This window comes from Nicotiana attenuata, chromosome 1 (genome assembly GCF_001879085.1).
Source record: "Nicotiana attenuata strain UT chromosome 1, NIATTr2, whole genome shotgun sequence".
NCBI classification, from domain to species: domain Eukaryota; kingdom Viridiplantae; phylum Streptophyta; class Magnoliopsida; order Solanales; family Solanaceae; genus Nicotiana; species Nicotiana attenuata.
The window spans coordinates 23,983,408-24,009,808 of NC_031989.1; the positions used below are offsets into that span (position 1 = coordinate 23,983,408).

At 38.3% G+C, this 26,401-nt stretch overlaps 2 protein-coding genes across 3 annotated transcripts; one reads left to right on the top strand and one right to left on the bottom strand.

Annotated features, from left to right (window-relative positions):
* LOC109218642 lies at window positions 4,689–7,737 on the top strand. Its single transcript, XM_019383038.1, has 7 exons — window positions 4,689–5,078; window positions 5,236–5,316; window positions 5,886–5,923; window positions 6,253–6,332; window positions 6,475–6,558; window positions 6,777–6,885; window positions 7,153–7,737. Exons 1-7 carry the CDS (start codon window positions 4,788–4,790, stop codon window positions 7,292–7,294), a joined length of 825 nt encoding a protein of 274 aa, XP_019238583.1. The 5' UTR covers window positions 4,689–4,787; the 3' UTR covers window positions 7,295–7,737.
* Window positions 8,388–11,035, bottom strand: LOC109218428 (microtubule-binding protein TANGLED). 2 transcript variants are annotated; one of them, XM_019382874.1, is made up of 4 exons: window positions 10,785–11,035; window positions 9,820–9,962; window positions 9,661–9,710; window positions 8,388–9,565 (listed from the first exon to the last, which is right to left on the bottom strand). In XM_019382874.1, the coding sequence occupies exons 1-4, from the start codon at window positions 10,878–10,880 to the stop codon at window positions 8,622–8,624; spliced, it is 1,233 nt and encodes a 410-aa protein (XP_019238419.1). In that variant the 5' UTR covers window positions 10,881–11,035; the 3' UTR covers window positions 8,388–8,621. The 2 variants fall into 2 exon arrangements, with proteins under 2 accessions (XP_019238419.1, XP_019238369.1); XM_019382824.1 differs by having other exon boundaries at window positions 9,661–9,716.

Sequence of the window (26,401 nt, forward strand, 5' to 3'; positions counted from 1 at the left end):
TACATTTAATCAGGAGGATCCAAGATGTAGTAATCGTCAAAGAACGTCTACTTCATTTGGACCAGATTTTGTGACTTTCTTATTGGAAAATGAGCCTCGAACATTTAAAGAAGCTATGTCTTCTTCGGAATCATTATTTTGGAAATAGGCAGTCAATAGTGAAATAGAATCCATATTGAACAACCATACATGGGAATTGGTTGATCTTCCTCCTGGAAATAAACCGTTGGGTTCTAAATGGATTTTTAAGAGGAAAATGAAAGATAATGACACTGTTGATAAATATAAGGCAAGACTTGTGGTCAAGGGGTATAGACAATAAGAAGGTCTTGATTATTCTAATACATATTCTCCAGTTACAAGAATTACATCCATATGAATGTTAGTAACATTGGCTGCAGTTTATGGTCTTGAAATTCATCAAATGGAAGTTAAGACGGCCTTCTTAAATGGAGATTTGGAGGAAGAAATCTACATGGAACAACCTGAAGGGTTTGTGGTTCCAGGTAAAGATAAGAAGGTATGTAGACTTGTTAAGTCCCTTTACGGACTAAAACAAGCACCCAAACAATGGCATGCAAAATTTGACCAAACAATATTGTCAAATGGTTTTAAGATCAATGAATGTGATAAATGTGTGTGCATTAAATATGTTCCAAATCACATAGTGAGTAATGACATTGCCAACATAAATGCAGCTAATCATATGCTTACTAGCAAGTTTGATATGAAGGACTTGGGAGTTGCTGATTTAATTCTGGGGATTAAGATCCATAAGACTCCTCAAGGTCTGGCATTGTCACAATCTCATTATATTAAGACAGTACTTGGAAAATTCAAGCACTTAGGGTTTAAAGTTGCAAAGACTCCAATTGACGTGAATCTTGCATTAGCAAAGAACAAAGGCCAAAGGATATCACAATTGAATTATGCTCATGTGTTGGATGCTTAATGTATATCATGAATTGTACACGACCAGATATAGCTTGTGCAATAAGTAAATTGAGTCGATACACAAGCAATCCAGGTCAATCTCATTGGATGGCAATGAAACGAGTTTTGGGATATTTAGAACACACCCAGGACTTTGCTTTGCACTACAGTGATTATCATGCGGTGATTGAAGGATACTGTGATGCAAATTGGATCACCGATTCAACTGATTCTAAGTCCACAAGTGGATATGTATTCACTGTTGGTGGAGGAGCGGTATTTTAGAAGTCGTCCAAACAAACTTGTATTGCCCGCTCTACAATGGAGGCTGAGTTCATAGCCTTAGATAAAGCCGGTGAAGAAGCTGAATGGCTCCGGAATTTCTTGAAAGACTTTCCATTTTAGCCCAAAACGTTGGCACCAATATGCATACATTGCGATAGTCAAGCAGCAATTGGAAGGGCTGGGAGCATTATGTATAACGGTAAATCTCATCATATACGATGAAGACATAAAACCGTTAGGCAATTACTCTCTAGAGGAATATTCACGATTAACTACGTAAAGTCAAGTGATAATGTATCACATCCACTTACAAAAGGCCTAACTAGAGAGGTAGTTGAGAAATTATCGAGGGGAATGAGACTATGGCCGAGAACAAGTCATTGTGGCGGTAACTCTACCTAGAAGACTGGAGATCCCAAGATCTAGGTTGAAGGAGATCAAACAAAGTCATTAATGACGGTTCAACATTGTCAACTAAATTTTGGTCAATTCTCGTGATGAGACAATGTTCAGTACCAAGGATAAAGCATTAAGGCTTTTTCATGATTTTTAAATTTGATACGGGGTATATCAAATAGTATATCTACGGGATGACACGTTTAGGAATCACCTATGTAAATGTGAAGCGTTAGCCGCTTCAAGGAGAATTTTGTAAGGCCAGTTCTCTACGCACTTATGAAACCAGGCGGTGTTCATGGCTGAAACGAACACAACAATGAGAACCAAAGACGGTTAAGAGTTGATTATGTGACTTATGGTTGTCTAGGTATACACTAAAGTTCGACGGTTCAAAGATATCAAATCTACCGATTGACCGAGTATATCCGACATAAGTTCACTACGGAAAGTTAAAAGGGAAACCTACTTATCACGATGCGATTAATCCTTGCTTGCGAATCACACAGTTTTTCATGCATATTTCCGTGATATAGTCATTCCGCATTCATTTGGGGGATTCTTGAGTTTTTAAGCTAAAATAAGCTTAAAAGAGGGTGAATGGGAAATGAAGGAAAAATGAAATATTTGAGTTTTCCTTCTTGACAAAGGGACATTGTCCCATATTGGAAGAGGAAAAGATTTTTGATGGGTATATATACAATTGCTCTTCTTCTAGCTCTTAAAGAGTTAAGAAAAAGGCAAGCCTCGCACCTTCGTCGTCGCTCGCTCGGCTTCGGCTTCGGCTTCGGCTTCAGATAAATGATTGATTGATTAATTTTTTTTGACCAAATTTATTTGTTAATAGTAAATATTAACGTAATATTATTAAATATCCGGTTTTTGCAAACGGAAAATTAATACGTCTGTGTTCCGTTTTTTTGTAACGGAAAAATTAAGTTCCCTTCCCGTCCGTTTTTCGTTTTTGTAACGGAAAAATAAGGTTTGAATTCCCGTTTTATTATTGCGTAAATAGCCATTTATATTATGGCCGTTTTGCATAAACGGTCATGATAGCCCTTCTGAGGAGTTGCACCTCTTCAATTTGAACTCAACATATTGGCTATATATATTAGCTCATTCTCTCAGATTTTCCATACGAATTTCTGAATACTCCTCCTTTCTTCTGCATTGTTTTAACTACAAAGAAAGTAACAGTAAGTGTGATTTGCTACACTGGAGTTTGAAGTACCGCTATACCAGTGTGTAATTCGTTCTATTCTGGGAGGAAATAATCCATAACCTTGGGTACTAGGAGGGGATTAAGTTCCTTAAGAAAATACTGTGAATTCAGTGGGCTCGAATTAAATTCTGTTTCTGATTTTCATTTCTGTTTATACGTTATTTTATATTCTCCAAAATTATTTTACAAATACAGTATAATAACATCAGCTGGAACAAGTATAGCAAAGGATTGGAGAAAGAAAAGAAATACTGTAACTAAAACTTTCCGTGATTCCATTTTGAGATAATCTTATAAGTAATAAAGATGGTAAGTTTAAAGTATATTGCTTTTAGTTGTTTGGTTCCTGTTTATATAGAGCGAATACCATAATAGAGGATTAATAATTGCAAAGATGTCACTCTCTAAATTTACCATGTTGTTCATTGCTTATATTGACATTGCATTAGCCTAATTCAATTACAAGTAGACTTTCATAATCATAATCTAGATTCTAGTGACATTCAATTGCGTGAGATAAGCTCAGTAGTACAGTCTTCAATTTAATTTTCGACTATATACTCTAAAACTAAAAATGAAGTACTACCACTCCAATGATTTAATTTGGTCTTTTAAAAGGTTTATCAGGCAAGGATACTGTTGGGATTGAAATAACATGGTGTATGCGAAAGCTAACAATGCAAAGCTGATAAATAATAAATCAGTTAAAAAAGAAAATATACTAAAGAATAAGACATTATAATGGAGTTTGGTCGTATAAAAAAATAAGAACCATTGAGAGAAAAATCTCTCCTAAACAAAACTCTTTAACGACTACTTTTTTTGTTGGGAGAAGTATAGAATTTCTCCTCCAAGAAAAGGAAAAGACATATGAAAGACATTTATTAGTTCCTTCAAGAAAAAAAGTCCTAATAGATTAAAAATTCAGGACAAAATCCTAACGGATACTGTAATTAGTGATGGATTTTGTAATTAGTGATGGATTTAATAAGCATTGACTTCAAAAAAGATTTACACTAATTAGTGTAGTTTAACTTCGGATATTACGTTAGATTACATTGTGAATGATCTAAATGATATGAGAGTGTAAAAAAAGTGTTCTGACCAACACATTATAATTATGTATAATATTGTATATACACATTTATACAAACGTCTGTAGATGAACTTCTTCCATGATCTTCAGTTGCAATTCTTGTTAAAAACTAGTCCAGATCTTTGCTAAATGGCTTCAAATTTTATGTACAACCTTCTTATACTATTTCTAACAAATCTAAATAACAACCACTCCAAATTTCACAGAAAATCAAATTCGGAATTTAAACCACACATTTAAGCTTGTTAAAAATTTAATTTTTACCACCCAAATGAATTTGGTTTCTTGAACTAATATTTGAGTCACAGTTACTGATTCGAAAATTAACTTTAAAGTTTGAGCAATCTTTTTTAAAAATTAAATAGTAATTTCGAGAACCTATTAGAGTTGGATGTTGAATCTTAGTCTATTACTTTTGGGTTAGTTGATTGTAAATTAAAATATGGGTTATAAAATTAAAAAGTAGGAACCTAATTGTTGTTATGTAATGAAAATATGTGAGAAAAAATGACGTATTTTCTCATTTCCCTCTTACCGAACACACCCTGAAAGCTAAATAATATTTATCCTAATTACTAATACATGAAAACAAGAAGATAAGTCAATTTAACAGTAAATACAAGTTTGATATTTAAAAGCGGTGCAATTTGATCCATAATTGCCTATTTAAGCAGCAAGAAAAAGAAAAAGAAAAATGACAGTGACGTGAACTTTTTGGAAATAAATCTCACCACTAATCTCACAGGCGGAGGAGGACAACTTGAATGGCTACAATGTGGAGACAGAATATCTCTTACACTTAACCCCATATTGCCTTTTAATTTCTTTTTTCCCTTAAATGATCAAGAAATAAAGATGGAATATTGCTCATCTCTATACAACAAAAATACTGTAATTGGAACTTCAGCTTTCTTTCCTACTACTCCCGAGAATATTTACTCCCACTTTTTTCCATCCACCTCTTCTTTTCCTTTAACTTCTTCTATAAACCACTTTGCTTCCCTTTCTTCTTCTTCTTTGAAAGCGAAGTGTTATGGTCAGAATTATGGTAATGAAGAACCCCTCAATGCTTCTTTGGCATATGATATTCTTGGTGTTGCTCCTAACTGCTCTGCTAATGAGCTGAAATCCGCTTTCCGTAATAAGGTACGACAAAATTTGCAATTTTGGATAAGCCATTCAAGAATCCATGTCTATTGTCCTGTTTTTTCTTTTGATTTCTGAAAAAAAAAAATTGTCTTTTTACCTTTTAGAACTGCTATTGCTGATTATTTTTGTTTGGTTTAATAATTGGTGGACACAGGTTAAGAAATTTCATCCTGATGTAAGGAGAGATGGGGATAGTTCAGATAAAATGATTCGGCGAGTCATTCAAGCCTATGAGGTAAATTGTCCTAAGAGCAAACAAATCATCCATTTTGGTCTCATGCTTTTTACTCAACATTCTAGTTAGCTTTGAGTTGTAAACGGCAGCACGGTGCACGAAGCATCCCAGGTTCACACACGGTCCGGATAGGCACTCCAAGGGGGTGTGACGTAGGCAGCCTACTTTAATGCAAGTATCAGTGTTTGATTCTTGTCCGTTGCTCCAAGGCTCCCCTTCTTAGCTTTGAGTTGTAGAGCAGGAAAATCCGAAGTATAAGCAAGAATTTATACTGATTTCAAGTGAGTAATATGCAGGCAGTAAGATAGTAAAGCTGCAGCTAGATAGTCCTCTAATACCAGTTTTTTCAGGTTTAATAAACTGGTTTAATGGAAAGCAATTTAGGGATACTCTGTCCTAAGTTAGAAGATTTGGTTCCAAAGTCCAAACTGTTTCATAATTCTTAAGAATATAATATAAGGCCTATTAGATTTATAGAGGAAATGCCAAATCAGGATGCTATCTTTTGGTTGCTTAAAAAGTTTCTTTCTCAAATGATAGCTGACTTCTATCTTGTGAAATGAAAGCAGATGTTGTCCAACTTCACCAAGTCAGAGATCATTGAAAGGTAAATTGGGGCTATAAGTTTATAATCTTATTGAATCTAAATCTTGAGATTCCATTCAGTTGAATAGTCACAACCCAATCTTGTGATAATTGCTGCAACATTCCTCTGCTCTTCTTTTCCTTTTTTTGGAGTAGTGGTCCTTCAGAGCCAGGGTCTATCGGAAACAGCCTCTCTACCTTTATAAGGTAGGGGTAAGGTCTGCATACACACTACCCTCCCCAGACCCCACTTATGGGATTACACTCAGTTTGTTGTTGTTGTTGTTGTTGTTGAGTAGTATCCTTCAGGTAATATTTTTTTTGGTCATATTCACTGTTTGAGTTTCACAGGGAATGCTTGGATCCATTTGATCAACCAGAATGTGAAGCATTTGATCTCTTTGTTAACGAGACAGTTTGCATTGGAAAAGGTAACAACTTCAAAAATCTGTTGTAGCCTGCAAGTGATTCTTCCTGTAGGCTATCTTTTGGAAGCACATTCACTTTACTGTCAGGTTTATACGATGTAGAATTTGCATAGTTCCTGATCTCTTTCTTTCACGATATATGCAGGTTGTCCGTTTTCATGCGTTGAGAAAGCGCCTCATGCGTTCACTTTTTCCACTTTAACGAGAACTGCATGCGCTACATCTCAAGGTCTATAGTAGTACTAGATACTGAACTCCTTGTTACTATCATCAGAAAATTAGCCTGCTAACAGGAAAAGATTTCTGGTGAAAAATAATGTTTTTTTAGTGAATAAAAGGAAACATAGCAATTAGCAAATAGTGAAAGACAATTATCTATAGTATTTTGTTTGGCCGATTAAAAGAAGGGTTTATCTAGCTAGTGAACCAAAAGCTCTATATATTCAGGACATGGTGAAGATTATCAAGTCCAGCTTGCAGTTGGTCAATGCCCCAGGAGTTGCATACATTATGTTACACCTTCTCAAAGAATAATTCTAGAAGAGCTACTTGGCAGGTATTTTTACTGCTCGACTCAATGTTCATCCTGCTTTTGTAAAAGATGGAAGAACGCAAACTTTCCAACAAGAAGAATCCTAAAAAGAAAAGAAGTTTATAGATTTGTTTACATGGGATAGCATCTGTATGTTATAACAGTGTTCTCTTCGTGGCTTCAAGCCGTTAGAATTGTATTTTAATTTTTTTTTCTTCTTTTTGCTACTGCTGCTGTTCCTGTCCTTCTTTTCTTTTTATCATTAATTTTGTGAGGTTTTCTATTTTGTAGCATCATGAGCACACCTTATGATACATCAGCAGAAGCAGACTTGCTATATTCTCTAATTGTAAAAGCCCGATTTGAGAACAATCGCTACCAAAAGCCCAAGAAGCAACCTAAGGCCTCAACCAAACATGTAGACTGGTTCTAAATCTTGAAATTGTGTGGAAAAACTTGCAAGTTGAACAGAGACTACCACCTCAAAAGCTATGCAATGCTGAAGTTATCATATGGACCATAGGGGAATCGTTATTTAAGTCGCAGACTGTCAACCTAATGCTATGTTACCAAAGTCCTTACAAAATGGTATGCACTCTGCAGCATATGAGATGCCGGGATACATACCACGCGTCGGGGCAAAGCAGCTGAAACTGACTGAATATTGGGTGATATGAGATCGATGAATATTGGATTAGGAAAATTCACTTTGTTACAATAAAAAAGTTGCACTGTCAGGGTATTTTAAAATATTGTAACAGATAACCTGCTTTATTTGTAGTTTATTAATCCCACTTTTTATGGACGGCTACCTTGTAGTTATCTTTACCTGAAAGTATAAAAGTTCGATCAATGTATAGAAGTTGAACTCTCTCGTGAAAGCTACCAGCTTTGTATAGCAAGAGAAATAGTATATTTTACCTGTCTGCAACCCGCTCCCACATTCTAAGTTTGAACAATCCTCATAAGATCACACCATCATCAGATTCTCCTCTCAGAAGTTCTGATGTAGCTTTCTCATAGCACAGACTCTGGTCCACTATGTAAAGTCATCTCAAATGAAACTCTTCCCAAGTAGACTAACATATTCCTCTGTTCTAACTAATGTTTCTTTTTCATTTTACTAGATGATTAAATTTTTCCTATTACAAGTTAAATAGTTGAAGATTTTTCCAGATTAATGACCTTTCCACTAATCGCAATCCATCCAAGGATGATACTTTTCTTGATATAGATTATTGTATAAAAATATATACTTCCTGTGTAAGCATTAGCGTACCAAACTCATACGAAGCTTTTGAGGAGGAAGACAGTATTAGTCATCATACTTGGTGCATAAGCTCCTTTTCAGGATTGCCATTCTCTCAATTTGGAGCTGTAGCTTCTATCTTTATTTCCTTGGTTTCCACAGCTTTTATCTTCTGCGCAAAATCATGCCAGTTTCTTAAGCCTATGAGAATGTATTTCACTTTTTAAGGGTTCATGAAATGATAGATTGAAACTCCTAGTCTAGCCAAAATATACACTGAAAGTAAATTCCATCCGTCAGAGAACCATTCTTATTCACATTATTGAGGAAGTACCTCATAAGTTCACAAATCAAATTTTACAATCTTGAAAGTAATAGAAGGGATCGAAAAATGGAAAAGTACTCCTGATGTACGATTTTAACAAGGACATTGAGAAAATATCTTCAACTTTAAAGAATCCCTCAAATTTCAAGAACAAACAATGATCACACTCATTTACATTCCTTGAACTCAGAATTGCATTGATGTGGTTGAAGCTCGTGGTCTCTGTTTGAGTCCGCTCATCATCATCTTCATCCCGTCAATCTTCTGTACAGATTTTTTGCTCTTTAACGGTGAAGCTAACCTACTTGCCAATCTTGATGGCGAAAATGACCTCAATTTGGAGGGTGAAGAAGCTAGCTTGTTTGCCAATCTCGATGGAGAAAATGACCTTCTCAATTTGGCAGCTGTAGACATCTTTGGAGACCTCTTGCTCAAACTTGTTGCTCTAGTAGGAGATGTCGAAAATTTTGGAGGACTCCTGATTTTCACTTGAAACTTAGAGGCTTTAGGCGGGGACTTCACCAACAACTTAGTGCTCAAACTTGTTACTCTGGTAGGAGAAGATACAAAAGGTTTTTGAGGGCTTCTGTTTTTCACTTGAAGTGTTGAGGCCTTGAGCGGGGACTTTACCAAGAACTTATGGGGTGTTTGTCGATTTCTTGCAATCACCGGAGACTTTGTTTTGGCGAGTTTCTGCTGCTGTGAAATTGGTGATGAATGAAATAATGGGTTTGGGAAAAGAACAGTCTTTTTCACCCATGGCCTATTCCTTGGGGACACTCTATTCGCAATGTACTTGCAATCTTCTTTCTCACATTCCCCCTTCTGCATTGGAGAAACCTTGAAGTTTATTCGCGATTTTGCTCGTTGCTGTTTCGATGGTGTATCGGACTCGGACCTCATTGTTTGCAAGGTTACCTGTTTCTCTCTCTTTCTACGTGATCGGAGCTCAGAGTTTTCGGGGCTTGGCTTCTGTTTTTTCCTGATTGTGAGTGGAGTTTTAGGGTCTGGTTTTGTCCCCTTGGAACCTACTGCTTCCACTATTTCTCTAGCAAATTGACTTGCCTGTTTAATTTCAGCCACTGTCTCTCCCAGAAGCATTGCTGGTAATGACATTCGCCGCCATTCCCCTGCTCCCACCAAGTCACAAAATCATCAAAATTTTGCCTTAAATACCAAGGGAGGGAAAAACACAGGTCAATAATGTACAAAAACAGAAAATTACCTGCATTTGTGGGCAATTTCCGTGGAGGAGATTTACGGGAAGCAGCATTCCTGATCCTTTGAATTAGTACAGAAAATTGTGTTACACAAGTTAAGAAGACATTAAATTGTAAAACAAAAAATTAGCTAGATTTGAATAAGTAGTTGTATATTCTTGTACCTCAAAGATTCTTGTTTGCATCTGAGGCTAGTCTTCAAATAGCCTCTGGTGCTACGAGGACTGAGAGTTACACCAGAAATAACCTTATTACCACCTGTAACTGTGTACTGAAGCTCTTGCAATCGAGCCATACACTTGTCCACCTTCAACCAAAATCACCTCACAAAAATCAGCTCAAAAGTTTTGAGATTTTCAGCACACTTGTAGCAAAAAGATGATCTTTTTAGTAGTTCCAAAATTTGAGGAGGGAAAACAGAAATTTCAAAAACAGCAAAGAGCCATGAGTGAGATCAATTATTTTATTATCTGAAACCAGAAGATCCCACAAATTAATCAAAATTATGAGTCCTGACATCCATACTAATATTGAGGGAAATCAATAAGAAAGACCCCTTTTTCAGAAAGAGCAGACACCATAGAAAGATGAAAGCTTTAGTATCAGAGACACCATAAAATTACACTACATTGAAGAAATTATTAATACATCCAATTGAACTTTCCAAAAGAAAGACCCATTCCTCCACCCAAAAAAAAAAAAAAACTCAGATACAAAAGAGAACTCATTTCTCAGAATTCAGTTCTGAAATCAAATGATCTTACTATCAGGGACTTCAAAAGATCCCCGGTTGACAGAATTGAGCTCTTATAACTCAGCCAAAAAGAAGGGGTGTTATCTAGCGCCAGAAACTAGTTACATCAAAAGTGTATAAAAATTTTATAAATATATACAAAAAATATGCAAATTTTGTACACTTTTTCGGCTATTATTTTTAAAGCAGTGGCATTTTCCCAATTCATAAAAGTAAGAAATACCCAGCGCTGATACTTTTCCGTAACAAGTAAAAAAAGATTAAACGAAGAGGAGGAGCGTCATTGATGTGGAGAGGAATGGGGAAACAAGTCAAATTAAAGAAGAAAAAGTTATTTTTTTGTTCTTGCTTGTAATGATGAAGGGCACCACCAACCTTGTTAAGAGTTTCTCTAAGAAGAATGGGGTTAAGAGGAGGAGGCAACACCATTTTCTTGTAGAGCTGCAACTTTGGTGGGCTTCTTGCTACCATTTTCCCTTTCACTACGCTCTAGAGAAGTGTGGGTCTCTTCTTTCTCTACGCTCCTCAAACTAGTGTGTTTTGTTGGGGGATGGGGGGGTGGTTGTTGAGTTTCTACATGAAGCACAAGTATACAAGGAAAGAAAAAAGGTGTCTTGACTTTTGTTGCCAACGGATATCTGGCTTCTAACGGTCGAATTCATCGCCGAAAATGAATGGAAACGGCTCATTTTAAGATTTTATATTTATTTGTTTCTTTATTTTGTAACTCCTGGGCGGAGACTTTATTTGAAAACAAATCTTTGGGCTGCATAAAAATAAAATAAAAAAATAAAACAATTAATAAATGAATTAAAAAGTAATCTTTGGGCTGCATAATACCAGAGGCTTTTTAGTAGGGATTTTTACCTTTACCTTCCTATACCACATGTGAAACCTTATTACCCTCAATGTTTAAGATTTGAGTTAATTACGTTTCAGCATACCAAATTACCATTTATATACCATAATTCAAATCAGGGATATAATTAAGGGTGCATTTATATTAGGCATAATTATAGGACCGTATATTCCCACTTTCTCTTTCCTTTCATCTCAACTAAAATACAAATTCAAAATCTGAATTTATATTAGGCTAACCAGAATACACTCATTGAAGCTGAACCCTCGAGTGGATTTTTATGAACAATATTCAATCTTTTTCTTTCGACTAGAGCTGCAACGATCATAGTAGAAACAGAGAAGATCATTCCAATACCGATCCTTTGGAGAATACTAATGCCTCTTTCGTTTCCTGTTGCCCGTCTTAGGACAGGTACGAGGATTTTCTCATAGATAGTGACAGACATTATCATGCCAACAGCTGCTAAGAAAAATTGAAGCAGGGGGAATCTCAAAATTGTGAATGATTTTCCGGTTCAGTTGCACGCCTTGTTTGATGAAAATGTTGCTGCTTGTGCTACACAAATACCAAATGGTATAGTGGTTAGCCAAATGGGAGTGGTGTTGATCACTAGCTTCAATTCTTCTACATTGGTCACGGTTGTAAGTTTCCAAGGATTCTGTTGCTGCTGCTGTGATTATACCCGATGGCCCCATTAATCTACAATTCATCTACAGAAAACAATGCATCTACAATTAGAATACAAATAATCTACAATTCATCTACAAAATATCTACAATCTGGGTATATTAAATTTTAATATCCCAATTCCCATTCGATTGTAGTTTAATTGGGATTTTTGACATAATTGTTGAAGATTTGTAGAAGTTTTAGTCTTCCCGATCTACAATTTATCTACAATTTTACAATTTATCTACAATTTCTGGAAATATGTCTTCTTCTTCTTCGACTTTCAAACTGAAATTCAGTCAAAACCAAGTCTAATCTTCAAAAAACTCCTCAAAATTGAGATATAAACTCCAAATCATATTTCCGATTATTTTCAACAACACCCAATCCAAACAAATAATGATTTATGAAAACCCAAATTTGAATTCAAAGCTTTCAAGCTTTTTAATGGCTATCAATGGTGAAAAATATATGGAAGAACAGATGAAGATGAAGTTGAAGAACAGAAATCTCCTTTCCGTTTCAAAATTACGCAGCTTCCAGATCTCCTTTACGTTTCAAATTTTGAATTTAATTTGGAATAAATCAATCCCAGATTTTGTGGCTGATTTTTCGCGCGCAATAAATGGCAGATTCTGCCTAATAAATGATTGGTATATAAATTGTAGTTAAAGTGTGGACTGGGCGGGTAATATACAAACTATGCACATTTTTGGTAATAAGGTTTCAAATATGGTATAATTAGGAAAAAATCCCTTTTACCTTTATATACAGGCAAAAATTCAAAAATAGCCAGAATTACAAGTGGTCATTCAAAAATAGCCACAGTTTCAAAAGTAATTGATATTTAGCCACTTTTCATGTAAAGATAAATCTGAATGAAAATACTGTTCAAAATTCGAAAAAATACTCCAGCATAATATACTGGAGTTTGGAGCATCGGTGCTCCAGTTTCCAGTATATTATACTGGAGCCAACAAAGTATACCGGTCCAGCATAATATGCTGGAAGTTCATACACAGGTGCACCAAACTCCAGTATATTATGCTGGACCGGTCTTTGTTGCAGCAAAATAGTGATTATTTTCAATGACTTGGCAAATGCTGGCTATTTTTGAATGACCAGTCCGAAAACTGGCTAGACTGTGCTATTTTAACTCATATACACTATTTGAAACTTTATTACTACCCTCTCTATTCAAGTTTCAATTTAATTACATAAGCATATACAATTGAGAAAATCTCACTTTATACCCATTAATTCCAAACTATTTATCCTTTAATGCCCAGGCCCAAACTATTTACTATTCCTACCCGTGCGGCCCAAACTATTTACCCGATTATTCATTTATTCTATTAAAATAGCTGAGAAAAATCAGAAAGAGTGCGACCTCTCCTCTTCTCTTCTCTCTTTCTTCTTGATATCAGCAATTCCCCAATGCATGTTATTTTCCTTTTTCTCTGAAACCCCTTATGTATTTTTCAGCCTTATCTCTTTAGTTTCTTCTACATATTCAAACACCATCTTCTCCTTTTTACTAGATCCAACAGTCATCACCTCAAAAAATTCAGAAAACCAATAACGAAATACCAAAATTTTTGCTAAAAAAGTATTACCCATATGATCTCTTGAAATATTCTCATCAAAATTGAGGAATTATTATTTTTGGGTAGTTTGGGTTTTGTAGAGTGAGAATGAAAGTGACCCAAAAAGAAAAAGAAGGCTTGGTCTTAATTTTAGTAACTCCAGATCCTTGAATTATTTTCTTGTTTGCTACTTCTTGAGTTACTTGTAATTTGTTCTTACAAAATTGTTCTTCCATTTCTCTTATTTCTTCAAAAAGAAATTAGATCTGATTATCTGAGAAGTTGACCTCTGGCTAGTTTTAATTCTGCTCCACTTTTTCTTGATTGTTCTTCCCATAGCTCTTACTCTTGCCTTGGCTTACAAATTTTATTTTGAAGATTTTTTGTTTTATTCAAAGTGGGTGCTGTTAAATATTGCTTATAATACGTTCTGGAAGTTCATACTGAAATTTGATAGCATTTGGAGCTGATTTGAGGTGATTGAGATCGAAATTTTCAGCTGAAAATCGAAGAAGAACACAGTTACCCAATAGTATACTGCTACGGTATACAATATGTTGTAGGATTATATAGCTATACTGCAACAGTATGCTATTATAGTTTACAATATACTGCAACCGTATATTGTAATAAACGCAAAAGAACACAACCTAACAGCATACCGCTACAGTATACAATATACTATAGGAGTATATAGTTACACTGCATACAATATATTATTATAGTATACTGTAATAATATGCAATACACTGTAACAGAATGCTGTAATAGTATACAATATACTATAATAGTATACTTATTACCCGTAAATTCACTTGCTTTTTCCCTTTTAATTTACTTTAAGCTTTTACCTAGCGTGAGGGGCAAATTAAAAATGCAAATATATACATACATACATATGTATGTATATATATATATATATATATATATATATATATATATATATATATATATATAAAGGCATGCTCGTCCAAAGTTAGGTTTTGTGTGTACTCATTTGGAACTTTAGTCTATCATGTAATTTCCAACTNATATATATATATATATATATATATATATATATATATATATATATATATATATATATATAATGTAACGGTATACTCTTACAATTAGATCCTTTTAGAATTTTTGAAAATTTTATTTACAACTGATATTATTTCAGTTTAATAATTGAATTAAATTTTTTAACTCTTTGCGTACAATTGTATACCCTGTTGGTATAGATATATACTATACTGGTTTCATATGTTAGTTAATATTTTTTTATTGTATTAGCTACATTTAATTGGTACACAATTTGATTTTTCTTTAGTGATAATATAAAAAAGGAAAAATAAAAAATAGTGAAAACAGTAAATGAAACTAGATTATGAAGAGAAAAAGAATATAAAAAAAAAGAAGTTAAATGAAATTAGAAAAGGAAAAAAGAAAAAAATAAGAAGAAAACGAGAAAAAAGAAAAGGAGAATAAAGAAACAATTCCCCACAAAAACTACTATGGGTAGGAAATGTAATTAGTTTATGGGTAAAAAAACAAATGGGTAGACAAGGGTAAATAGTTTTATTTTTGTGGGTAACTGTGTCAAAACCCTTATACAATTTACCAATTATATACACTTTAAAAATTAAATAAACTAGTGTTTAATACATAGCAATTGAGCACAACAAGAGGCAGCAACAACATATTCAGCCTCAACAGTGGATAAGGCCACTGAATTTTGCTTTTTAGTGGCCCGTGATACAAGACATGAACCAAGAAAATGAGCCATACCTGAGGTGATTTTCCTATCCACAAGAAAACCTGCATAATCAGCATACCCTACTAGATTGAAATTACTACCTTTAGGGTACCAAAGACACAGATCAGTAGTGCCTTTCAAATATCTCAGTATCCTCTTGACAGCAGTCAAGTGAGACTCCTTTGGATTTTCCTGGAAGCGAGCACAAAGCCCTACACTGAAGACTATGTCAGGTCTGCTGGCAGTAAGATACAAAAGTGGACCAATCATACCCCTATACAACTTCTGATCAACTGATGAACCAGGTTCATCTATATCTAATTTAGTGGCAGTTGCAATGGGGGTGTCTATTTCCTTTGATTCATCCATTTTAAACTTTTTGATCAGTTCCTTTGCATACTTCTGCTGATGTATCATGGTTCCATTTGGGTTTTGTTTGATCTGTAAGCCTAAGAAAAAATTAAAATCACCAATCATACTCATTTCAAACTCACTCCCCATTAGTTTGGCAAAATCCTTACTTAGTTTATGAGTGGTAGCCCCAAAAATTATGTCATCAACATATATTTGTACCACAAAGAGATCCTTACCTTTTTCCCTGAAGAATAGGGTACTGTCAATTTTACCTCTTTTGTAACCATGTTCAAGCAGAAATTTGGACAGTCGTTCATACCATGCTCTAGGAGCCTGCTTGAGTCCATAGAGAGCCTTGTCTAATTTGTACACATGCTCAGGACATTCCCTGCTCTCAAACCCTGGAGGTTAGTTCACAAACACTTCTTCTTTTAGGTAGCCATTCAGGAAAGCACTTTTGACATTCATCTGATGGAGAGTGAATTCCATGTGTGCTGCAAAAGCTATGAGGAGTCTTATTGCCTCTAGTATTGCAATTGGAGCAAAAGTCTCATCATAATCTATACCCTCCTCTTGGTTGTAACCTTGTGCCACAAGTCTTGCCTTATTTCTTGTAACAGTTCCATCTTCATCAAGTTTGTTTCTGAAGACCCATTTTGTGCCAATGACTGATCAGTCCTTGGGTCTTGGAACTAGATGCCAAACTTGACTTCTCTCAAACTGATTGAGTTCATCTTGCTTTGCGTTTACCCAATCTACATCCTGCAAAGCCTCAACAACATTTTTAGGTTCAATAAGAGATATAAAAGCATCAAAAGCACACAAATTCTTTAATTGTGATCTAGTTTTTACTCCAGAGGTTGGATCAGTGATTATGTTCTTAATGGGATGAGAACTTTGATACTTGTGAGGTTTCACAACCAACTGATTTCTGCTAGATGTTTCTCCCATGTTCTGTTGCTGAGGAACAGGGTCATGAACAGGTTCCTTTAGGGGATTTGTTTCAGTTCCTCTTTGATCAGTTCCCCCTGTCAGGTTGCCCTTGATGGAAGAACCTGTTCCTTCTTTTGGTGCCACTTTAGCCTGTGATGGGACTTCAGTCAAATCTCTTACCAGCCCACTAGCCTCATCTTCATGTTCATGTCTCTCAGAAAGAATGTTAGTTTCATCAAATACTACATGCACACTTTCTTCTACACACAAAGTTCTTTTATTGAACACTTTATATATGCTTTGCTATGTGAAGAATACCCCAGGAATACTCCCTCATCACTTATGGGATCAAACTTGCCTAGGGAGTCTTTTCCATTATTGTGCACAAAGCACTTACATCCAAATGCCCTAAGATGGGATATATTTGGCTTTCTCCCTTTAAGTAACTCATAGGGAGTCTTCTCTATAAGAGGTCTAGTCATGCACCTATTGATGATGTAACATGCAGTGTTTACAGCCTCTGCCNACTGGGAGTGTGCTGAAGTAGATGGAGTAGAAGACGAGGGCTGATCCCTCTGCTGAAACCGACCACCACGACGTCGAGGACAATCCTTCTTCATATGGCCAAACTCACCGNTGGTAGAGGTAAATGCTACAAGGTTGCCTCTGTCACACAGTTGTGACACACTGATTAGGCTATACTTCAAGCCATCTATCAAGTAGACATTCTCAATAGAGTGAAAGTCTGTCTTACCTACCNCTGGTTCTTGCTTCCAGTCATATGTTTTGAGCAGCCACTATCCATGTACCATATTTGGTTGCTTCCCTTCACTTGGACCTGCAAAAAGAATAAAGGGTTAGTCTTAGGAACCCAAACTAGTTTGGATCCCTTTCTATAGGCAAAGGGATAAATCAAATTCCTTTTTGCCCACCCAGGCAGCCTATTTTTTTCTTGAACAAAAGCTTTGTTCTTTTGACTGGCCTTTTCTTTTGCATTACATTCATTTTTGTAATGACCAGTCTTGCCACAGTGAGTGCAAATTTTGTTTACAGGAAGAGTGAGGTACTTGCTTTTATGGTCCCACTTAGGTGCTTGAGTCCCATAGCCAAGTCCTCTTTTGTTGCTACTGTGATGTTCTTGTAGCCAGAAAAGTGCATCAGAAGCCTTATTCCATTTGCAAGTTCTGTCTAGTTCATGCTTTACCCTCCCTAGGTCTTCTTTTAAAACTCTTATCAGCTCATCCTTCCTGTATAACTCATCCTTCATTTTTCCTAATTTTTCTTCTAAGATGAGGTGTGTGTGATCAGTTTTCTTTCTTATTCCTAGTTTCAGTTTTAAATTTTCAGACCTAAGTTCTAGGACACTGGTGTCAAGTTCAAGAACCTGGTTCTTCAACTTAGCATTTTTACTGTCACTCTCATTAGCCCTAGATTCTAGATTTTTGCACTTGGCTTTTAAGATTGCACACTCCCTAGACAGATCATCCTTCTCATCGTTAATTATCTCAGACTCATCAATGAAGTCTAGCAATAGCTCAGACAACTTTTCTTTAGATAGAAATTTAATATTGTCTTTGAGAAGAAGGACACTTACATCTTATTCATCATCTGATTCTCCGATGGCCATAAGTGCTTGTTCTTCTCCAGCTTCATCTTCTGAGTCCTCATCTGAGGTTTCTCCCCAAGCAGCAACCATAGCCTTTGTTAATCCTTTGTTCCTTTTGGGTTGAACCTGTTCCTTCTTCTTGTTCCTTCGTTCAGCCCTTTCCTTCTTCCATTCAATTTCCCACTGAGGACAGTTTTTGATCATGTCACGACCCAATCCCCGGTCGTGATGGCGTCCAACACATTGTTAGGCAAGCCCGACCTTTCAACAATATTTCCCACATTGGATGGTTCATAAATTTCAAAGCACAGATATTAATAACTAAGCCATTTTTATCAAAAATTTAGAAATACTGAACAATACGCGGAAGTTTAACAAAATACTGAAAACATAAATCCCAAATTAGGGCCCGGTGTCCGAACATGAGCCTCTAATACAGAGTTTCCACCTAATACAGTCTGTCTAGGATAGAATGCGAAATAAAAGGGAATAGAGATAGGAGGGGGAGGCGAAGGCTGCGAACGCCATGCAGCTACCTCAATGCTCCCCGATGCTGCGGTGCTGCTAAATAATCCTCACTCAGCCTGTGATGCACCTAGATCTGCACATAAGGTGCAGGGAGTAAAGTGAGTTCTCCGACTCAGTGAGTAATAAGCATAAATAACAGTTGAAGATAAGAAATCACTGAAAAACACAAGGCAACTATAACAGGCAGTACCAAACCTTTAACGGTAAAACCAACAAGTCAATAAAGTAATAGTACAGAAAGAACCATGACAAGTAACGGGTAAGGAATAATGCCATAATGCAATGCAATGCAAATACCGGTACACTCAGGTACCCACTGCGGCGTGCAGTCCGAGCCAACCATATATTTAACGTCGACGGCGCTCACTGGGGGTGTGTACAGACTCTGAAGGGGCCCCTACAGCCCAAGCGCAAATAATNCTGAAGAGGCATGAGAAGAGCTCTGTGCGGGAAGGGCACTAAGTGAAGGCTGGCCCTGCTGAAATCCCTGATGACCACGGCCTGAAGAAGCCCCACTATACTTAGGGCAAGCTGACTGAGGAGGCCTGAAGGAACGACCTCTACCACGCTGGAACTGGCCCCTAGACGGAGCTCCACTGAAACTGCCTGAACCTCGAGGCCTCTTGGCCTCCCTCTCCTCACGCTCCCTACGGCGAACCGTCTCAATATCACGAGCAATATCAACTACCTCCTCGAACAAGGCACCCAAAACCCTCTCTCTGGTCATCAAAATGCGGAGTGAATAGTTGAGGCCATCCACGAACCTCCTAATCCTCTCCCGGTCTGCCGGGATCATCCAAGTAGCATGACGAGCTAGCTGTGAAAATCACATCTCGTACTGGGTCACAGACATGTCCCCTTGAGTCAACCAGTCAAACTGACGATGCAGCTCCTCCCTGCGAGACTGCGGTACGTACTTCTCCAGAAAGAGAGTGGAGAATTGCTGCCATGTAAGGGGCGCTGCACCAACAGGCCTATGCCTCTCCAAATCCTCCCATCACGAAAATGCAGCCCCTGAGAACTGGAAAGTAGTAAAAGCCACTCCAGTCGACTCCCAAGATCCCTGCGGTGCGAAGCATACGCTGGTACCTGTCAAGGAAACCCTGGGCATCCTCGCCCTCAGCACCACTGAACACCGGAGCCTGGAGCCTACCGAACCTCTCAAGACAACGCTGCTCATCGGCTGGCATAGCTGGAACCACATAGTCTGGAGCTGGTGCAACTGGTGCAACTGGGGCAACTGGCGCAACTGGAGCAACTGGTGCAACTGGTGCAACTCCCGGTGTCTGCAATCCCTGAACCACCTGCTCAGGTGTGCGAGCAGCGGGGGTCTGATGACCTCCCCCGGTGTGTGAGGTAGCTGCTGCAGTAGTGGCTAAGACTGCCTGAGCCAGGCCAGTGCAAACGGATAATATCTGAGCCAAAGCCTCCTGGAGGCCAGGAATCACAATAGGCACTGTTGGTGCCTGCACAGGTGCTACTGGAGCATCTACAGCTAGAGGCTGGTCCTGAACCGGGGCAGCTGGTGGATCAACAGGTGCTGCCCTCGCTGGTCTACCTCGACCACGACCACGACCACGACCGCGTCCACGGCCTCTAGTGGGTGGTACTGGTGGTCGTCCATCACGTCCGGTAGTGCGAGTTCTCGCCATCTGCGAGAGAATAGAATACAGAAGTTTAGTTCTCGGATCAACAAAGTCGCACGACAAGAATTTCAAGAATATGAAGTTTTTCCTAAAGGTTCTGCAGCCTCTCGAGGATAAATACAGACGTCTCCGTACCTATCCGCGAGACTCTACTAAACCGGCTCATGATTCGCGAGACCAAGTAACCTAGGCTCTGATACCAACTTGTCACGACCCAATCCACGGTCGTGATGGCGCCCAGCACATTGCTAGGCAAGCCCGACCTTTCAACAATATTTCCCACATTGGATGGTTCATAAATTTCAAAGCACAGATATTAATAACTAAGCCATTTTTATCAAAAATTTAGAAATACTAAAAAATACGCGGAAGTTTAACAAAATACTGAAAACATAAATCCCAAACTAGGACCCGGTGTCACGAACATGAGCCTCTAATACAGAGTTTCCACCTAATACAGTCTGTCTAGGATAGAACGCGAAATAAAAGGGAATAGAGATAGGAGGGGGAGGCGAAGGCTGCGAACGCCATGCAGCTACCTCAATGCTCCTCGATGCTGCGGTGCTGCTAAATAATCCTCACTCAGCCTGTGATGCACCTAAATCTGCACACAAGGTGCAGGGAGTAAAGTGAGTTCTCCGACTCAGTGAGTAATAAGCATAAATAACAGCTGAAGATAAGAAATCACTGAAAAACACAAGGCAACTATAACAGGCAGTACCAAACCTTTAACGGTAAAACCGACAAGTCAATAAAGTAATAGTACAGAAAGAACCATGACAGGTAACGGGTAAGAACAATGCCATAATGCAATGCAATGCAAATACCGGTACACTCAGGTACCCACTGCGGCGTGCAGTCCGAGCCAACCATATATTTAACGTCGACGGCGCTCACTGGGGGTGTGTACAGACTCTGAAGGGGCCCCTACAGCCCAAGCGCAAATAATCAAGCCATCCCGTGGCACCAACCAGGCCCTCAGCCTCAATATCAATATAATACTGCTGCGGCGTGCAGCCCGAGCCATCTATATATCCAGAAATCAATATAAGCCCCTCGGACATTTTAAATCAGTAACTCACAGCCCAAAATATCATTTTAATATCATTTGAGTTTTCAAGTTTAGAAAAAGGGGTTGAGTTTGCAAAATAGTATTGAAAACCTTAGAATGAGGTTAAACAATGTGCAAAGTATGCAAATCAGTGAAATCAATCCCTGAAGGATTCAAATATCCGTCACGAAGCCCAAATACAACAGTCAAATCCAAGTAACGATGATTTCCAACAAGTTCTAGTAGAAAAACACAGTAAAACATCACCGAGACGGACCAAGTCACAATCCCCAATAACCAACGGCCCCGCACTCGTCATAGAGCGCGTGCCTCGCCTCAATATAGCGGTACGATGTGAAATTCCGGGTCTCAAACCCTCAGTTCATCATTTACACCCATTACTCACCTCAAGCCGGCCCAAAATCTAGCTCGCTATGCCTTTTCCTCTCGAATTGACCTCCTCGTGCGTCAAATCTGACCAAAACCACAAGGAATACATTACAATAGGCTAAGGGAATATAACCCAATCGAAAAGACTCGAAAAATATCGAAAATCACGAAGTTGGCAAAACCCGAGCCCCGGGCCCACTTCTCGAAAAATTATAAAATTCACATCATCGGATTCCTCGTCTCGCCACGAGTCCATGCATATCGAATTTATCAAAATCGGAGTCCATTTGACCCCTCAAATCCCCATTTTAGACTCTCTTAAGTTCAAGCCCTAAACCACCATTTTTGACCTTTGATTCCTTGATTATTCAGTCTAAATCCATGTTTATACACCATAAAATCAAACTCGAAGTCCAAGAGTCCATACCTGATTAAAGCCCTCGAAACTTTCTTCAAAATCGCCTCAAAGTTCTCAAGGTTCGGAGTCCAAAATGTTACCCTTTCAAAAATTCGCGAAGAAGATAAATCTCACTTAACTGCCAGTTATTTCCGCTTCTTCGGACCAAATACCGCTTTTGCAACTTCCGCTTATGCGGTCAACGTCCGCTTTTGCGGACTTTTCACTTAAGGCCACTTTCCGCTTCTGCGGTCCCCAATCGCATCTGCGGGACCGCTTAAGCGATCCTAATCCCGCCTCTGCGGAACCTGGCAAGGGCCAAGTTTTCCGCTTCTGCGCTCCTCAAACCGCTTCAGCGAGACCGCACCTGCGGTCCCACAACCGCAGGTGCGAAACCAACAGATACCAGCAACTTGAACCTGCAATTAAACTCCAAAATCCTTCTGCTTAACCACCCGAACTCACCCCGAGACCCCCGGGACCTCAACCAAAAGCACAGACATGATCCAATACCCTATTCAAACTTGTTCCAATCTTAAAAACACATCCAACAACACAAAAATCCTCATTTTTCATCAGTTTCAAGCCTAAGTTCTTCAAATTCTTCCGAAACTCACATTCGATCAAAAACCCAACCAAATCACCTCCGAATCACCTGAAATTTTGCACGCATATCCAAAATCACCTAACGAAGCTACTGAAACTCTCGAAATTCCATTCCGAGCCCCGGATCAAAATCTCACTTACCAACCGGAATTCGCCAAAATACTAACTTCGCCAATTCAAGCCTAATTCTACACCGGACCTCCAAAATCAATTCCGATCACACTCCTAAGTCAAAAATCATCCCCCGAAGCTAACCAAATCACCGGAAATCACATCCGAGCCCTCTAACTCATTAGTCAACATCCGGTTGACTTTTCCAATATAAGCCTTCCTTAAAGAGACTAAGTGTCTCATTTTCTACCAAAGCCAAACCAATTCGACTCTAACTCACCAAATACCAATAATGGAACATCAAGAAGCAATAAACGGGGAAAACGGGATGGTAACACATGGGACGACGGGCCGGGTCGTCACAGATCATGTGATCAGTCTTACCACATTTGTAGCAACCCTCGTTAGTCTATTTCTCAGGAGCACTTGGTTTGTTGGAGGTTGTACCTCTTGAAGAGCCCTTTCCTCTCATTAGGTACTTTTTGAAATCTCTTGTGATCATAGCCACTTCATCATCCTCCAGATCTGCACCTTCAGCTATTCTAAGAGCTAGACTTCTTTCCTTCTTGGGTGCATCCATTTTCATGGTTTGCCTCCTCAATTCATAGGCAGTGGGATTTCCAATCAGTTCATCCATCTTGAGGGTAGCAATGTTCTTGGATTCCTGAATAGCAGTGATTTTGCTTTCCCAAGTCACTGGTAAAACTCTTGTCAAGATCTTCTCAACCTTGTCTTCTTCAAGAATAATTCTCCCAAGAGATTTAAGTTCGTTTGTTAATGTTGTGAACCTTGTGTACATCTCCTGGATAGTTTCTCCTTCCTTCATAGTAAAATTCTCATATTGAGAATATAGCAGTGTTCCTCTTGATCTCTTTAGTTGAGGAGTTCCTTCATGAGCCACTTGCAACGTATCCCATATCTCTTTGGCAGTGGTACAGCTTTGAATCCTGTTGTATTCATCTGGACCCAGTCCACACACAAGCCATTTCTTGGCCTTGGCATTCTTCTCCCATTTCTTTAAATCTTCAGCAGAGCGGTCAGCTCTTGTCTTTGGCACGTCCACTCCTTCATCATTCTTCTTTGTAGTTGTCAGGGGACCATCAGTGACTATGTCCCAGAGTTCATAGTCCTCTCCTATGATATGATCTCTCATCCTGTTCTTCCACCAAGAATAGTACTGACCATTAAAGAGTGGAGGCCTAGCAGTGGATTGCCCTTCCCAGTTTCTAGGTGGTGCACTCATCTTGATCTTTTCCTAAGGTGTTAACCTCTTCAAGGATAACCCGCTCTGATACCAATTGATGTTTTAAGCGTCAATACCACACAAGAGGGGGGGTGATTTGTGTGGTACCCAATTTTCGCTTAACTACTCTATAGAAGAACCTGGTTATTCTAGGTGTTCCAACTACTACTGTTTGCGGAATAATAAATACAGAATAAATACAGAAAATAAAGAACACAGAGTTTTTTACGTGGAAAACACCTGGCTCAAAAGGTGAAAAAACCACGACCTACTACTCAGTAGGATTTTCCCAAACTTCCACTAAAATCACTGAGCCAAAACAGCATTTACAAAAACTCTTTGTGAACCTAAGGATTAACTCTAATCTCGTTGTGGCACACAGCCTCAACTGCTGCGACAACTTCAAGTTAACTCTAACTTGAATACTCTAGGTACCTAATACAATTGCTTCTATGAAAGCTGAAAGGTACAATGTTAAACCACCTACTACAATTGAACTAGAATAAAAGATAGACACTTGGAACTGGTTCTTCTATCTCTTCAAGTAGCTTCAGGTTTGCACACTTGAATCACACCCGAACTGCTTGCAAAAAGCCTTGCTATTTTGCTCCCAATTCACGTTTAACTTCTGCGTTTTTGTGCAACACTTGTAATGTGAGAACATCCTGCAATTTATAGAGTTAGTAGATGAAGAAATAACTAGAGTTCTGATGGAATTCTTCCTTGGTGGAAGAGTTCTAGTTGATCTCAACTTCTAACTCTTTCCCTATCTTGGATAATGTTCTCTTTGAGTAAGGAGTCCTTCTCCTTATCAATTATGCAACCTTTTCGATCAGGAGATATTAAATACACCAAGTTAAGCTTATCTCCTTCACATGCATCCCACATGCTTGAATCTGCCCGCTTTTGTGCACCCGAGGGATGGACCTGGTTCATGTCTGAGTTCCTTTGTCAGTCTTTAAAACTAACCTTTACTTGGGGAAAAAAATTCCCCCTTTTTGATGATGACAAACTCTGTGCTTTTCATACGCTTAGGCCCTGCCAGAACTCAGCTCAACATCAACACAATGTTAGAAACTATTTTTCCTTTTAATCACTTATCATCAAGGACCAGGTACATTAGGTTATAAACATCACTGNCTGAAAGGTACAATGTTAAACCACCTACTACAATTGAACTAGAATAAAAGATAGACACTTGGAACTGGTTCTTCTATCTCGTTCAAGTAGCTTCAGGAGTGCACACTCAAATCTCACATAAATTGCTTGCAAAATCGCCTTGCTCTTTTGCCCTCAATTTTGTTTTAACTTCTGCTTATGTGCATTACCTGTAAAAGAGAACAACACTGACATTTAATAGGTTAGTAATCAGAGTTTGATTGGGATTCAATTGCTGTTCTTCTATCGTGGAAGAGTTCATGATGATCTCAAACTCTAACACTATCTTCATCCTAGATTGTGTTCTCTTCATATAAGGAGACTTTCTCCCCTTATCCAATATGCAACCTTTTCGATCATATCAAGAGATATTGCTGCTTGATCAATAGAACTTATCTCCTTCACGTGCGTCTCACATGTATAGGTTGATCATGATTGTGCTTCACAAGATGGACCTGGTCCATGTCTGAGTTCTTTTGTCAATCTTCAAAACTTCACCTGTTCTTGGGCCAACAAGTTTTAACTTAGCAATTTCCTTTCATGTTGCACAATTGGTGATCAAATTGAAATTGTCAATCAATAAATTTGGCAGAATACATACGGAGACACTTAAAGTTGGCACGATTTTTTATTTAGACACCTGAACTTAGGGGTGTTCCTAATGAGCACGTACATTACATGAACTTTGTTCCAATTAGGCATTTCTTGCTGAGTTGGCACATAGAGTGAGTTTCACCCAATATAGGCGCGTGAATAGCCCAAAAAACAAATTTTTTTTTTGTCTTTTTTATTTCCTTCTTCTTCTCCTTCTTTATGTCCACCACCATTTCCACCATTGCCTCCTCCACTTTCATCATTGTTGTGCCTCCACCATTATTTAGCTCGAAAGTTTGAACCAACCCTTCTTCTTCGCACAAAAAAGCAGCCGCCAGCCCCTTCTCCAAACAACCAGCCGCCGCCAAGCTCCCCCTCCTCACCACCAAATCCTCCACCACACCATCAGACTCAGCTTCCACAAAAAGCACTCCCTGCCCTTTACAGTCAATCTCAATATGACCATCTTCGTCCCTACACATCCCCCCGCCATAGGATAAAACAGCACAAGTGCTTT

Excerpts from the sequence above, each read along its gene's own strand:
- LOC109218642 (XM_019383038.1), top strand. The coding sequence starts at position 4,788 with ATGGAATATTGCTCATCTCTATACAACAAAAATACTGTAATTGGAACT. Across the intron at positions 5,079-5,235 it reads AATCCGCTTTCCGTAATAAG|GTTAAGAAATTTCATCCTGA; the intron begins GTACGACAAAAT and ends TGGTGGACACAG. Across the intron at positions 5,924-6,252 it reads AAGTCAGAGATCATTGAAAG|GGAATGCTTGGATCCATTTG; the intron begins GTAAATTGGGGC and ends TGAGTTTCACAG.
- LOC109218428 (XM_019382824.1), bottom strand. The coding sequence starts at position 10,880 with ATGGTAGCAAGAAGCCCACCAAAGTTGCAGCTCTACAAGAAAATGGTG. Across the intron at positions 9,717-9,819 it reads TGCAAACAAGAATCTTTGAG|GATCAGGAATGCTGCTTCCC; the intron begins GTACAAGAATAT and ends ACTAATTCAAAG. Across the intron at positions 9,566-9,660 it reads GAAATTGCCCACAAATGCAG|GGGAATGGCGGCGAATGTCA; the intron begins GTAATTTTCTGT and ends TGGTGGGAGCAG.